General features: G+C 42.4%; 1 protein-coding gene across 1 annotated transcript in view; it reads left to right on the forward strand.

Annotated features, from left to right (window-relative positions):
- The window catches only part of KDM4C (lysine demethylase 4C), a 320670-nt gene that overhangs the window by 269889 nt on the left and 36314 nt on the right, over window positions 1-14467 (forward strand). The window contains 2 exon segments of the mRNA XM_040419760.1: window positions 85-270; window positions 14276-14446. Of these exon segments, the coding sequence (XP_040275694.1) occupies window positions 85-270; window positions 14276-14446 (357 nt within the window).

A 14467-nucleotide genomic window follows, 5' to 3' on the forward strand; every position in this document is an offset into this window, starting at 1 on the left:
CAGCAGCCTTCATTTTTTTTCTATTTTGTTTGCTTATTGTATTATGCTGTATTCTCATTAAACCTTGTTTTTTGTCTTCCACAGAGATGTGTTTTCTGCAGACAAAGATTTAAGAACTGTCATGGAGCTTGTATCCAGTGTTCATACGGTCGCTGCCCCACATCCTTCCATGTGACCTGCGCACATGCTGCGGGGGTCGTGATGGAGGAGGATGACTGGCCCTTTGTAGTGTACATCACATGCTTCAGGCACATGATCAATCAGAACCTGGTGAGAACTTATTTTCTGAACGTTTCTCATTACATTGATTTGAAATCTTCCAGAGCATGGTCACAGCGTTGCAGAATGATGTGTGGCCTTCGCGGGTTTCTAAATCTGTCACTTCAGTTAGTTACCAAGTCTCATGTGGAGGCAAGCTTAAGGCACTTCTTAGAACGTGATCTATATAACATAATCTGTGCTCTGAATACTTTAACATGTTCAGCTGATAACATGGCAGTGGAAGATTTTACCCTGAAGTTAGCCTTCAACCACTGAGTGAACTGAAAGAAGGCATTGTAAACAAATGATCTCCAGGGAAGTAGTCCTTTTCTTGGCTCTGTTTTATTGAATACTAGTCTTGCTTTTTAACATATGGTATTCATTTTTTGTCTGAGATTTAAATGTATTTTGTAAATTGTGATATATATATATATATATATATATATAATATTTTATCAATACTGTTTTAATTTAAAAGAAAGAAGTACCAGTGCAGATTGTCAACAGCAAGTATGGCACGCAGACCACTGCAGTCTAGGATAACATCCTTACTTATCCGCTAATAAGCAAAAAGGCATTCTTGCAGTAAACATATAGAACAATAAGAGAAAATAAAATCATAAAACAGAGGACTCTGTGCACACTAGAAGCCCTTTTATATATTAAGCATCTGGGTAGATTCCAACCCCAACACTTGCTATCATGTGCCCGTGAATCACTCCTTAACCCCCGTGAGAGGGAGAGTGCTCAGGGACAGGTTCGGCTAATTGATACTTTTGATACGGCAAATGGTCTGATACGGGAGATCCTCCGCAAGCATTGGTGGATTCTGCAGATGGATCCCGACGTTGGCAATTTTGTCAGCCCCACTTCTGTGATCACGTACTGGTCGGGTCGCAACCTTAAAGGGGTTGTCCGAGTTATGAAAAAAAAAAATCTACCACTGAAAATCTGATAGGCAGCAGTATATAACTAAGCTAAGCATGTTTTATGCAAAAAAATATATATATATTTCCTCATTTCCCTGGTTCTCTTCTGGCCCTTTGTTTACATGCAATAAAAACTATCTCTGCCCCTCCCCCTGCACTGCTAAGGGAGTGAATACAAGAGCTGTCCTGAGTGACATGTCTGACTGCTGGGAGACTCTGCAGCATGTTGTATGTGTAGGACTACAAGTCCCAGCTGTATAATGACACTGCTAAGGGAGTGGCTACAAGAGCTGCCCTGAGTGACATGTCTGCCTGCTGGGAGACTCTGCAGCATGTTGTATGTGTAGAACTACAAGTCCCAGCTGTATAGTGACATGTCTGCCTGCTGGGAGACTCTGCAGCATGTTGTATGTGTAGGACTACAAGTCCCAGCTGTATAATGACACTGCTAAGGGAGTGTCTACAAGAGCTGCCCTGAGTGACATGTCTGCCTGCTGGGAGACTCTGCAGCATGTTGTATGTGTAGAACTACAAGTCCCAGCTGTATAATGACACTGCTAAGGGAGTGGATACAAGAGCTGCCCTGAGTGACATGTCTGCCTGCTGGGAGACTCTGCAGCATGTTGTATGTGTAGGACTACAAGTCCCAGCTGTACAATGACACTGCTAAGGGAGTGAATACAAGAGCTGCCCTGAGTGACATGTCTGCCTGCTGGGAGACTCTGCAGCATGTTGTATGTGTAGGACTACAAGTCCAAGATGTATAAGGACACTGCTAAGGGAGTGAATACAAGAGCTGTCCTGAGTGACATGTCTGCCTGCTGGGAGACTCTGCAGCATGTTGTATGTGTAGGACTACAAGTCCCAGCTGTATAATGACACTGCTAAGGGAGTGGATACAACATGCTGCAGAGTCTCCCAGCAGGCAGACATGTCACTCAGGGCAGCACTTGTATCCACTCCCTTAGCAGTGTCATTATACAGCTGGGACTTGTAGTCCTACACATACAACATGCTGCAGAGTCTCCCAGCAGGCAGACATGTCACTCAGGGCAGTACTTGTATCCACTCCCTTAGCAGTGTCATTATAGAGCTGGGACTTGTAGTCCTACACATACAACATGCTGCAGAGTCTCCCAGCAGGCAGACATATGTGTAGGACTACAAGTCCCAGCTCTATAATGACACTGCTAAGGGAGTGGATACAAGTGCTGACCTGAGTGACATGTCTGCCTGCTGGGAGACTCAGCAGCATGTTGTATGTGTAGGACTACAAGTCCCAGCTGTATAATGACACTGCTAATAGACACAGGATCTTCCCCCTACCTTCTTGTGCAATGCTCTCTCTAGTCCGTCAGCTCCTGTGCCCAGAATTGTCACTGCTGCAGCCAATATGTGCAGCTGAAGGGGTTAAGAATCCTAGCAGAGAGTAGACGGCAGTGAAGGGGAGGGCGTGGCCAGCACAGTGACGTTTCGTTTACAGGCTAAACGACCTTTATCAGAGCAGGGAGAGAAGCTGACATCACAGGTCATGTGACCCTCAGTGAAATCTGAGAAACCAGCAACTGGAGATAAAGTGAGTGAATTGGAAAGCTGTTACATTTGCTTAGTTAGGAACATAGAAAGAACAAAAAAATAACTCGGACAACCCCTTTAAGTATCGCTCTTGCCACAGCTTCTTTCAGACATCTACTCCATCGACTTCCCTTAAAGGGACACTTCGCTGTGGTAACTGCATTGCGTGCGACTCCATTAAGCCCGGGTCCACATTCTGCAGTACGTTTACGACCAAATCATATACCATCCGTACTTTTATCAATTGCAGATCTTCTGGGCTGCTATATCTGATTACATGCACCTGCGGTATACAATACGTGGGGAAGACGATATGTGAGTTCCGACGTCGCATAGGAGAGCATCTCAATGACATTCGTAAAAATACAGACACTCCGGTTGCCCGTCATGTCAACACACGGCACTCAGGTGACATACAGGCAATACGCTTTCAGGGGATTGAGATGGTACGACCATCTCCCCGAGGGGGTCACTTGGATCAACGAGTCCTACAGAAGGGGGCCCAATGGACCTTTAAACTGGGGACACTGCGGCCTCATGGACTCAATGACCACATTTCGTATGTCAGTTTTATTGACTGACTGCAGTACAGCTGTGGTTAGTCATTTTTCTAGTGGGCTATTATCTCCTTGTATCCATGTGACATATGCTAGATAGAAGAAATGTTTTTGCGTCGCATGCATTTTGTATGTGATGCTGTGTCCTGCTGTCACAGTATACACTCCCCTAAAGAATTATTAGGAACACCTGTTCTATTTCTCATTAATGCAATTATCTAGTCAACCAATCACATGGCAGTTTCTTCAATGCATTTAGGGAATGCTCCTGGTCAAGACAATCTTGAGCGTGGCATGGTTGTTGGTGCCAGACGGGCCGGTCTGAGTATTTCACAATCTGCTCAATTACTGGGATTTTCGCGCACAACCTTTTCTAGGGTTTACAAAGAATGGTGTGAAAAGGGAAAAACATCCAGTATGCGGCAGTCCTGTGGGCAAAAATGCCTTGTGGATGCTAGAGGTCAGAGGAGAATGGGCCGACTGATTCAAGCTGATAGAAGAGCAACGTTGACTGAAATAACCACTCATTACAACCGAGGTATGCAGCAAAGCATTTGTGAAGCCACAACACGCACAACCTTGAGGCGGATGGGCTACAACAGCAGAAGACCCCACCGGGTACCACTCATCTCCACTAAAAATAGGAAAAAGAGGCTACAATTTGCACGAGCTCACCAAAATTGGACTGTTGAAGACTGGAAAAATGTTGCCTGGTCTGATGAGTCTCGATTTCTGTTGAGACATTCAAATGGTAGAGTCCGAATTTGGCGTAAACAAAATGAGAACATGTATCCATCCTCTGATGGCTACTTCCAGCAGGATAATGCACCATGTCACAAAGCTCGAATAATTTCAAATTGGTTTCTTGAACATGACAATGAGTTCACTGTACTAAAATGGCCCCACAGTCACCAGATCTCAACCCAATAGAGCATCTTTGGGATGTGGTGGAACGGGAGCTTCGTGCCCTGGATGTGCATCCCTCAAATCTCCATCAACTGCAAGATGCTATCCTATCAATATGGACCAACATTTCTAAAGAATGCTATCAGCACCTTGTTGAATCAATGCCACGTAGAATTAAGGCAGTTCTGAAGGCAAAAGGGGGTCCAACACCGTATTAGTATGGTGTTCCTAATAATTCTTTAGGTGAGTGTATATCCTTTCATGTTCTTCTCGGCATATTTCCATTACTTGTTTTTGCAATATATCCCCCTTTATACATCTTTATTCCATGTATTACTATCTATGTGGTTTCATTACCAACGACCAGTGTGGCTTTGCTTTATCAGACTGGTTGACACAGTGAACAGTCTTGTCACTATATGGTTTCCCCATCTGTCCCCTCTGGCCACTGACTTTATTCCCTGCCTCTAGTTATGCCTCGTATTCTATAATTCATTACCTTAATGTGGGTATTCCCTATCTAGCGTGGATGATCGCGTCGACAGGAGCTGACAGGCGGGTGCCGCCCCCTGGCCCGCGATTCGTCTGCACTCGAATCCCCACGTCATTCTGAGGGAGGGACTTCTCCCCTATAACGAAGCATGTTCGGCCGCCGCTTCACGGCCGAACTAGCGCTGGAGGTTGTCACCACGCCAGTGGGACAGCTGATGCTCAGCAAATCTATATACTGACAGGCAGATTCACTAGCTCTTGATGATTCTAGTTAGAAGAAACACGTCGAGCTGATACGTCCTGCTTTATGCTGATGAAGCTGAGCTATTGATATAGCTCCTGAGCGCAAATAGTAGCGAGGAGTAGTATCCCGTCATCTTTTTTCACAAACCAATTATTATACAGATGTTCTGGGGTTTCCTCCCTCCATTCCACGTACAGGGTTATTTTTTAAAATCCCCTAGTGTATGTTGGGGACCCTGGTGGATCTCTTCTATTGCCTCCTTTGTTCACTGCGTCAGTCTAGCCTCAGGTGTATGCAATTACCTACACACCTTCTTTCCTGTCTTCTCCTGATACACAGGGGTTTGTATTAGGTCTGGCTGTCGCTTCTCTGACCACTGGGAGTTGGGTGTTCCACATGTATTATACAGCCTGGGCTCAGTGTATTAAAATCGATAACCAGGTCAATATATACATACAACCCCACCCCCACCCCGTGGCAGTAACAGGTGGTTAGTGACTTATATTCACCATATACAGTCCACCTCTAGCACTCAAGACCTATTTATTAAAGTCCTCTGTGCACAGCTCACGTTGATTCTGCCCTTTTATAAGGGTTTCCTAAAAGGGTTTTGATTTTACTCCCCCCTCCCCCTTTTTTTAGTGCATACCTAATAAAGTTGCAGTTTTTAGTGCCTCTGTTCTATTCCGTGATTTAGATTCCAATTCACCCTAAGAATTGTTATAAAGAGATAAAGGAGGGATGGGAAAGGGTGACAATATGTTTAATTACAGTACAATCCACTGTCAGAGGGTCTTGTTAGATACTCAGAAGACTATCAATGAGACCAAATTCGCAGGAAGGCAGCTATATTTTTGTTTTTCCACCCTGCTAGTTCCTCCATTCTACACATCTGCTGCACTCTCTCTATCTACATGCTCAAGGTGGGAGCATCCGGGCTCCTCCACATAAACGGAATTAAAAGTTTAGCTGACGTAAGGAGGTTGATGGCCAAATCCTTAGCCCCTGGGGAAAAACCTGCCTCAGGAAGCCACAGGAAGGTATGCTCAGGAGTCATTAAAAAATTAATAAAACACACAATATTAATGGCTGTAGGCTTTCATATTGTTATACCTTTTGGGGGTCAGATTTGTTATTTGCCTAGGCAGGTGGGAGGGCAGAGTTGGACAATATGCTGTATCCCTGCCCAGCATTAAAGAGCATCTGCCAGCAGATTTGTACCTATGAAACTGGCTGACCTGTTACATTTGCGCTTGGCGGGTGAAGACATCTGTGTTGGTCCCATGTTCAAATGTGTCCTTATTGCTGAGAAAAATGAAGTTTTAATATATGCAAATGAGCCTCTAGGAGCAACGGGGGCATTGCCGTTACACCTAGAGGCTGTGCTCTCTCTGCAACTGCCGCGCCTTCTGCACTTTGGACCAGGCAGGGAAAAACATTACCACACCTAGCTCTGTTAATCAAAGTGTAGAGGGTGCCGCAGTTGCAGAATGGGAAGAACATCAAGCTGTAACAACAACACCCCCATTGCTCCTAGGGTCTAATTTGCATATATTAAAGGGGTTTTCTGAGATTTTGGTACTGATGACCCATTTTCAGAATAGGTCATCAGTGTTTGATTCAACACCCAGGATCCCTGCTGATCAGTTGTTTGAGAAGGCACCTGCATTCCTGTGAGCGCCGCGGCCTTCTCGCAGCTTACCAAGCACAGTGCTGTACATTGCATTCACTTATTTGGGGCTGAGCACAATACCAAGCACAGCCACTATACAATGTACAGCACTGTGCTTGGTAATCTGTGAGAAGGCCACGGTGCTCACAGGAATGCAGGTGCCTTCTCAAACAACTGATCAGCAGGGATCCTGGGTGTTGGACCCTCTCTGATCAGATGCTGATTACTTATCCTGAGGATAGGTCATCAAAATCTCGGAAAACCCCTTTAAAATTACATTTTTCTCAGCAGTGTGGGCAAAGATGCCTTCTGCTGCCAAGCGCACATGCAACAGGTCAGCCATTGTCATAGGTACAAATCTGCTGGCAGATGCTCTTTAATCAGGTATATATACTGTTAAAATTATTTTAAGAAATAAGCAGTATACAGGTAAAACTGGAAAAATTTTAATATCGTGCAAAAGTCCATTTATTTCAGTAATGCAAATTAAAAGGAATTGCATTAATGCAGCTTAAAATTTGAATTTTGTGAAAAGGTTCAATATTCTAGGGTCAAGGTGTCACACTCTAGTCAGCTAATTAATCCATACCCCCTGAGCAAAGGGTACCTCAAAATTGTGACTTTGGGGTTTCATAAGCTGTAAGCCATAATCATCCAAATTATAACAAATAAAGGCTTGAAATATCTCACTTTCCATGTAATGAGTCTCTCATACAGTCCTGATCAAAAGTTTAAGACCAAAAATGGCAAAAAAAATCATATTTAGCATGGCTGGATCTTAACAAGGTTCCAAGTAGAACTTCAACATGCAACAAGAAGAAATGGGAGTGAGACAAAACATTTTTTGAGCATTCAATTTAATGAAAACAACGATTAAACTGAAACAGGCTGTTTTTCATCTGATCAAAAGTTTAGGACCACACCTCCAAAAAAAACTAAACCCCCCCCAAAACAGAAATCCAACTTCCAAACATGAACTCAGTAATGAGTAGCTCCGCCCTTATTGTTTATCACTTCAAAAATTCGTTTCGGCATGCTTGATGCAAGCGTTTCCATGAGGTGAGTGGGAACATTTCTCCAAGTGGTGAAGACGGCCGCACGAAGGCCATCTACTGTCTGGAACTGTTGTCCATTTTTGTAAACTTCCCTTGCCATCCATCCCCAAAGGTTCTCAATTGGATTTAGATCATGGGAACACGCAGGATGGGCCAAAAGAGTGATGTTATTCTCCTGGAAGAAGTCCCTTGTCCTGCGGGCATTGTGTACTGTAGCGTTGTCCTGTTGAAAAACCCAGTCGTTACCACACAGACGAGGGCCCTCAGTCATGAGGAATTCTCTCTGCAACATCTGGACATAGCCAGCGCCTGTTTGACGCCCCTGCACTTCCTGAAGATCCATTGTTTCACTGAAGGAACAAGCACCCCAGACCATTATGGCGCCCCCTCCGCTGTTGCGCGTAGAAAACGTCTCAGGTGGGATCTTCTTGTCATGCCAGTAACGTTGGAAACCATCAGGACCATCAAGGTTTAAATGTTTTCTCATCAGAGAATAAAACTTTCTTCCACCGTTGAATGTCCCATGTTTGGTGCTCTCTTGCAAAGTCCAAACGAGCAGTTCTGTGGCGTTCAAGGAGACGAGGTCTTTGAAGAAGTTTTTTGTTTTTGAAGCCCTTCAGTCTCAGATGCCGTCTGATGGTTATGGGGCTGCAGTCAGCACCAGTAAGGGCCTTAATTTGGGTCGAGGATCGTCCAGTGTCTTGACAGACAGACAGTTGGATCCTCCGACTCAGTGCTGATGAAATTTTTTTGGGGTCTTCCACTTGACTTTTTTGTTCCATAACCCTTAGGATCATTTAAGAAATTCCAAATGACTGTCTTACTGCGTCCCACCTCAGCAGCGATGGCGCGCTGGGCTTATGCAGTTCAACAACCCGACCACGTTCAAAAAGGGAGTTTTTTTGCCTTTGCCATCACAACGTGTGACTACCTGACCGAAAATTACAATGAATCCACATCTTTGCACAGATTTGGCCTTTTAAAGGCATGTGGTCCTAAAATTTGGATCAGCTGAAAAACAGCCTGTTTCAGTTTAATCATTATTTTCAATTAATTGAATGCTCAAAAAATGTTTTGTCTCACTCTCATTTCTTCTTGTTGCATGTTGAAGCTCTACTTGGAACCTTGTTAAGATCCAACAATGTAAAATATGATTTTTTGCCATTTTTCAAGTGGTCTTAAACTTTTGATCAGGACTGTATATTAGTTTCACCTTTTAAGTTGCATTACTGAAATAAATGAACTTTGCACGATATTCTAATTTTTTGTTTCACCTGTAAATAGTTTTTTTTTATATTTTGTTAATGTTGTTAATAAAGCTGTGGTGCCTGGTTTCCTTAAAGGGATTCAGTCAGCTGGCCGCAAACTCCGTCTGTTTGTGGCCAGCTGCGCCCCTTATTTCGTAGCCCAGCGCCAACCCCACTGCTATTTTTGCACTCCTCTCATCGCTGATGGTGCGCCGTAATCTCGCGCATGCGCCCTAAATCCACTGGTCAGCGAGCAAAGTGCGCAGACAGCTGGTGCATTCGTGCTTCGTTCAGTAAGGCTGCTGCCAGGACACCGCGCTTAGGGCGCATGTGCAAGATTACGGCGCACCATCAGCGATGAGAGTAGTGCATAATTAGCAGTGGGGCGGCGCTGGGCTACGAGATAAGGGGCGCGGCTGGGCACAAACGGCCGGAGGGACAGCCCCTTGGGCACGTTAGTAAGGTAATTAGCAGATTAATAAAACCGATTTTTATCAAAAATGAAAGGACAGGTGGGGGTAAAACTAGTATATTTTTAATTAGATAATTGAGACTGAGAGGATGATATGAACAGCTCTGTAACGGACCGTTTCAGCAGACAAGGGGTTAAAATCCGTTTAGGCGATATGCCCCTTTCTGAGAGACAGGCACAGCTACTGCAGAACACCAACTCCCGAACTGGATACAAAATAGCACTCTAAACTGGAACCTCACGAATAGCTGCTAGCAGACGAACAGGAATCCGCTTACACTCCTGGCAATCAGTCTCTAACAGCATACAGCGGATCCCCCCAATAACGAGACAAGGCTCCGTGTTGAGGGTCAAGCAGTGGTCTGAGGTGCTGGCACACCCAGCCTGGTTTTTATTACAGTTGTTTGCAAATACAGGTCCGCCCACAGGGAGGTATAAAACAACCAAGCCCATCTGGTGTACACGCCCCTAGGGGACCAGAATGAAGACTGACATAGGACAGATATGCAGCACTGTAGGATACACAGAGACAATACATCCCCACAATGCATCATGGTTTCCTCCTCTCTGCCCTGGAGACACCCGAGGCGTAATCCAATTATCTCTCAAGATAAAGAGAAATCACCAATACACATGTGCAGACAACAGGACAGACATCACCATTTAAACACACAATGGGACAATGGCACAATCGAAACACACCCAGCATATTCCTCCCAAGCTGACAAGTTACACTTATTATAAATTGTTACAACTTTGTGAGTTTACATTGGCCATACATATAACTTACATCAATTTAAACAGTATAACTTGGGGACAAACCTATCCAAAATTCACTTGAATAGGTTCAGGGGTTTAAAAGTTAGTATGGGCCATAATCCTGAGGCAAGAGGCTGATAAACAGGCCTCTCCAAAACCCAGTGGCGAGGTTGGTTTCGCCACAAGCTCCATATCGAAAATCTTGCTGACAGAATCCCTTTAATGCAAAGCATTGTTATTCTGTTCTTCTACATATTTGCTTGTAAAAATCCTAGCTGTCTTTGGCAACCACTGAAAAGAACGCTCTTATTCTGGTTATTAGGAGCTACATGTAGCTGAATACAGGTCAACCCATGATTTTGTGGTAGATTTTCCTCTCCGATGTCTTCCCCTGCTGTTTATCCTTCTGGTCCTCCTTCACCTGCGTTCAGAGGTGGACTAACATGGAGAATTCCCCTCCCCTCAGTGCCGTCATAGTGATCTCATAGAGAATTAGGTGACGTGGTTCAGTGGTTTCATTTATTCATCCCTATGTAGAAAATAAAGAGCTATATCTCCGGATACAGTGGAGCATATTTTTTTTCCATTTTTCCATTTCTATATTTAAATGTATATAATCCAACCGTTTTTGCACAGGTCATTAGGTCTAATAACAGGTCATGATTTCCTGTTCTGTGCAGGTAACTTCTTAATAGTTATCATTATCACCACAGGCAGAATTACAGTGACAAGTAGCATCAAATATAAAATATAGATAACACAGGATTCACCTTTCACAATAAGCGGTATGAGATTTTTATCGGCTCAGACCCCCTCACAGGTGACAGAGCATGCCTAGAAAGCTCTCCCATTTAACTCCTGTCTATCGTGCCTATGTACATATATAGCTGCTCTCAAACGACAGGAAGTCTTAACATATTTTAGGCCTACTATCCAGTGTGCATGACTGCATGATTATATACGTTTAAAAAAATATAAACTGGTGACATGGAAAAAATAAAAAAATCAGCAAAATTCTAAAATAAATGTTTAACAGAAAACGTGATTTAAGCTTTATTTTCTCATGACACATTCACTTTAATTTACATAGTGTGTTATCTGTTAGCAGGAGAATGAGCATTACTGATCAGCGATAGAGGATTTAATACATCATTTGCGTTCCGAAGACGTTCAGTTCCATGAAACAATCGCTAAATATTTTTCACTGGTTGCTCATTTCTGAGATTGTTGCTGGTCGTTGCACTGATGATGACTGGCAGATTTATTATTAGATGGGTGGATTTGGTAGTGACTAATGATAAACATTCAGTGAGGCAGATTTGTCCAATCCATGGAAAACTTTTTTGGGTTTGTTGCTTAAATGCTACATGCTATTACATGCAACGATTATTTTCTGATTATCTGTGACCAACGTGTATGTGAGATGACTATACAGCACTTACTAATATATAGCCTTGGTTGTTCTGTGCCGTTTGCTATATTTCACTATCCATGCCCCCTTGTTGGAGAAATCTTCTGTGCTGTCCACATAGAGGTCCTTCCACAAGTTGGCCACTGACAGAGGATCATGTGACCAGGCCGATCGCCCCCATGTGATGTCTCCTTTATTCAAACACACTGTATCTGTATTAACCCCTTAGTGACCAGCATGTTTTGGGCCTTACTGACCAAGCGTTTTTCTTCCCTTTTTCATCGCCACGTTCCAAGAGCTATAACTTTTTTATTTTTCCATCTATATAGCTTCATGAGGGCTTGTTTTTTGCGGGACAAGTTGTAGTTTTTAATTGCGCCATTTTAGGGTACACATAACTTTCTGATTTAATTTTATTAACTCTTTCTCGGAGGGAGATGGAAAAAACAGCAATACTGCCACTGCGTTTTTGCGTTATAAATTTTATGGCATTCATTTTTCGGTATAAATAACATAATATATTTATTCTCTGGGTCAGTACGATTACAGTGATACCAAATACATATCTTTTTTTACATTTTACAACTTTTTTGCAATAAAACCCCTTTTTGGGGGTTTTTTTCAAAGAAAAAAATGTTTTGCATTGCCGCTTCCCAAGACCTATAACGTTTTTATTTTTCTTTCTATGGAGTTGTGTAAGGGCTTGATTTTTGTGGGATGACTTGTATTTTTCATTGGTATCATTTTGGAGTAAATGGCGCTTTTTGATTTTTTTTTTTACAGTGTTCAACATAGGGGATAATTTACATGATATTTATGTAGGACGCGGCAATACCAAACATATGAAGATTTTTTTCATTGAAAAGCGTATTTTCAATGGAAAAAAAGCGTAATTTTTTTTATGGGGTCTTTTTATTGAATAAATGATTTTTTTTTTTTTTTAACACTTAATAGTCCCACAAGGGGACAGTTTTTGATTGCTTTTAAAATGCAATGCACTGTCCCTTTAGTGCAATGCATTTTAATGGCAATGCTATTCTATCTGACCAGCAGGCATTTGCGGGGTGCCAATGGGAGACAGAGGGAGTCCGCTCCCTCTGTAAGCACTTTAAATGTGGCGGGCGCCATTGTTCGCGGCTTGTTAAGTGTTAAACAGCCAGGATCGGCACTCCTGCGGCACTCATGTAAAAAAAAACGGTCGCCCAGCATTAGTCCCCTTAGTGACCGCCGTAAAAATACGTATGGGTGGTCACTAAGGGGTTAAACCTTCAGCAGTACAAGTGCAGATGACTGGTGCAGTGTATGTGAATGGAGGAGACATCACATGTTGGTGATTACCGTGGTCACATGACCCTCCATCAGCAGCCATCTTATGGACAAGACCTCTGTGTGGACAGTAGAACAGACTTAACAAATAAGGGAAAATACCTTATGAAATAAAAAAAATGGTGCAGAATTTAAACAAAGGCTATATTAGTAAGTGTCATATAATCATCTTATAAATACATTGGTCAACAGTAACCAGAAAGTGTCCAACCCCTTTTAAGTGTGGCCATTAGAATTGTACAGTGTGGCAAAAGTCTCAAAGCTTTGTATAAATAGTAAGATGTGAGCTGTGTTTATGGTTTACTGCGGTTTCTTCCTCTTAGGTTACATTATTGTTACTGTTATGACTTGTGTGTTCTTTCTCTTACATCTACTGTATTTTTCATTAAAATGGCACATCACATTCTTCTCTCAGGTCTGTTGAGCAACACTGAATAACTACCATCTTTCTGATCACAAGTGACATTTTAAATTTCTATACATGCTTTTTTTTTTTTCTTGACAGGAGTTTTTTTTTTCCTCCAGGTTTTTGAGTAAATTAGAAAGTGTTTCTGTCAGTATGTCATCTTTCACACATCAAGCTTTTATATATAAAATCCTTTTTCTCTACACCTTTACTGACTAACTTCACACATAGTTACCCACAAGGTGTGTATTGAATGTTGTAATACATATAAAACTGGTTACAATACATCTGTAGGGAAATTTGGCACAAGTTTCCCGCTGTGTTGCTTCCTGTGCCATGTAGCACAAATCTTTTCACGCCAAATTCTGTTGTATTCTGTACAGAAAAAAAGGCAAAAAAAAACCAATTTCTAGCTCTGGTGCTGAAAGATTTTGCTAATGTAACATGGGCTGTAGCTGTATTGAAAAATGTCTGGATTTTTTATGGAATGTCTAATGTGATGGTGTTACGTTTTTGAAAAATTACCGGTAGTTTTTGTTAAAAGCCGCTGAAATTTTTTTATTTTTTTTATTTTCGTGGTTTCATTTCAGGAATAGACTGCTGATAAACAATGATCTGTATGGAGATTAACAACCTCAGGAGCCATACATACAGTACAGAGGGCAATGATTGGGAGTGAACAGTTAGTTCCTGATCATGGCTCTTTGGCCCTTAGACGTTGGAGTTTAAATCAAACAAGTCATTGGTTTTAATAGGGTTATCCTTTTCATTTGTCATCCCGCCAACATTGTAAGGCAGGTTCCAATGTACATATTTGTTACACCCTCTTGAACAAGGACTTCTTTTTGTCCGCTATACAAAAAAAAATTCCTGTTGTATGTGTGCATCAAAAATTCCTTTATACTATGACTGGTGTATAATCATGTCCACAGTGACTAATTCTTATATATTGGTTTGTTCCAGAGACAAAAATCGGCCAAGAAGAATATAAATATTGGACAGACCGTAATTGCGAAGCACAGAAATATCCGATACTACAGCTGCAAGGTTACAGAAATAACCTCCCAGACCTTCTATGAAGTAGAATTCGATGATGGATCTATCAGTAAGGACACATTCCCTGAAGATATTGTTGTAAGTAGATAAAAGCATTTT

This window comes from Bufo bufo, chromosome 2 (genome assembly GCF_905171765.1).
Source record: "Bufo bufo chromosome 2, aBufBuf1.1, whole genome shotgun sequence".
Taxonomy (NCBI): domain Eukaryota; kingdom Metazoa; phylum Chordata; class Amphibia; order Anura; family Bufonidae; genus Bufo; species Bufo bufo.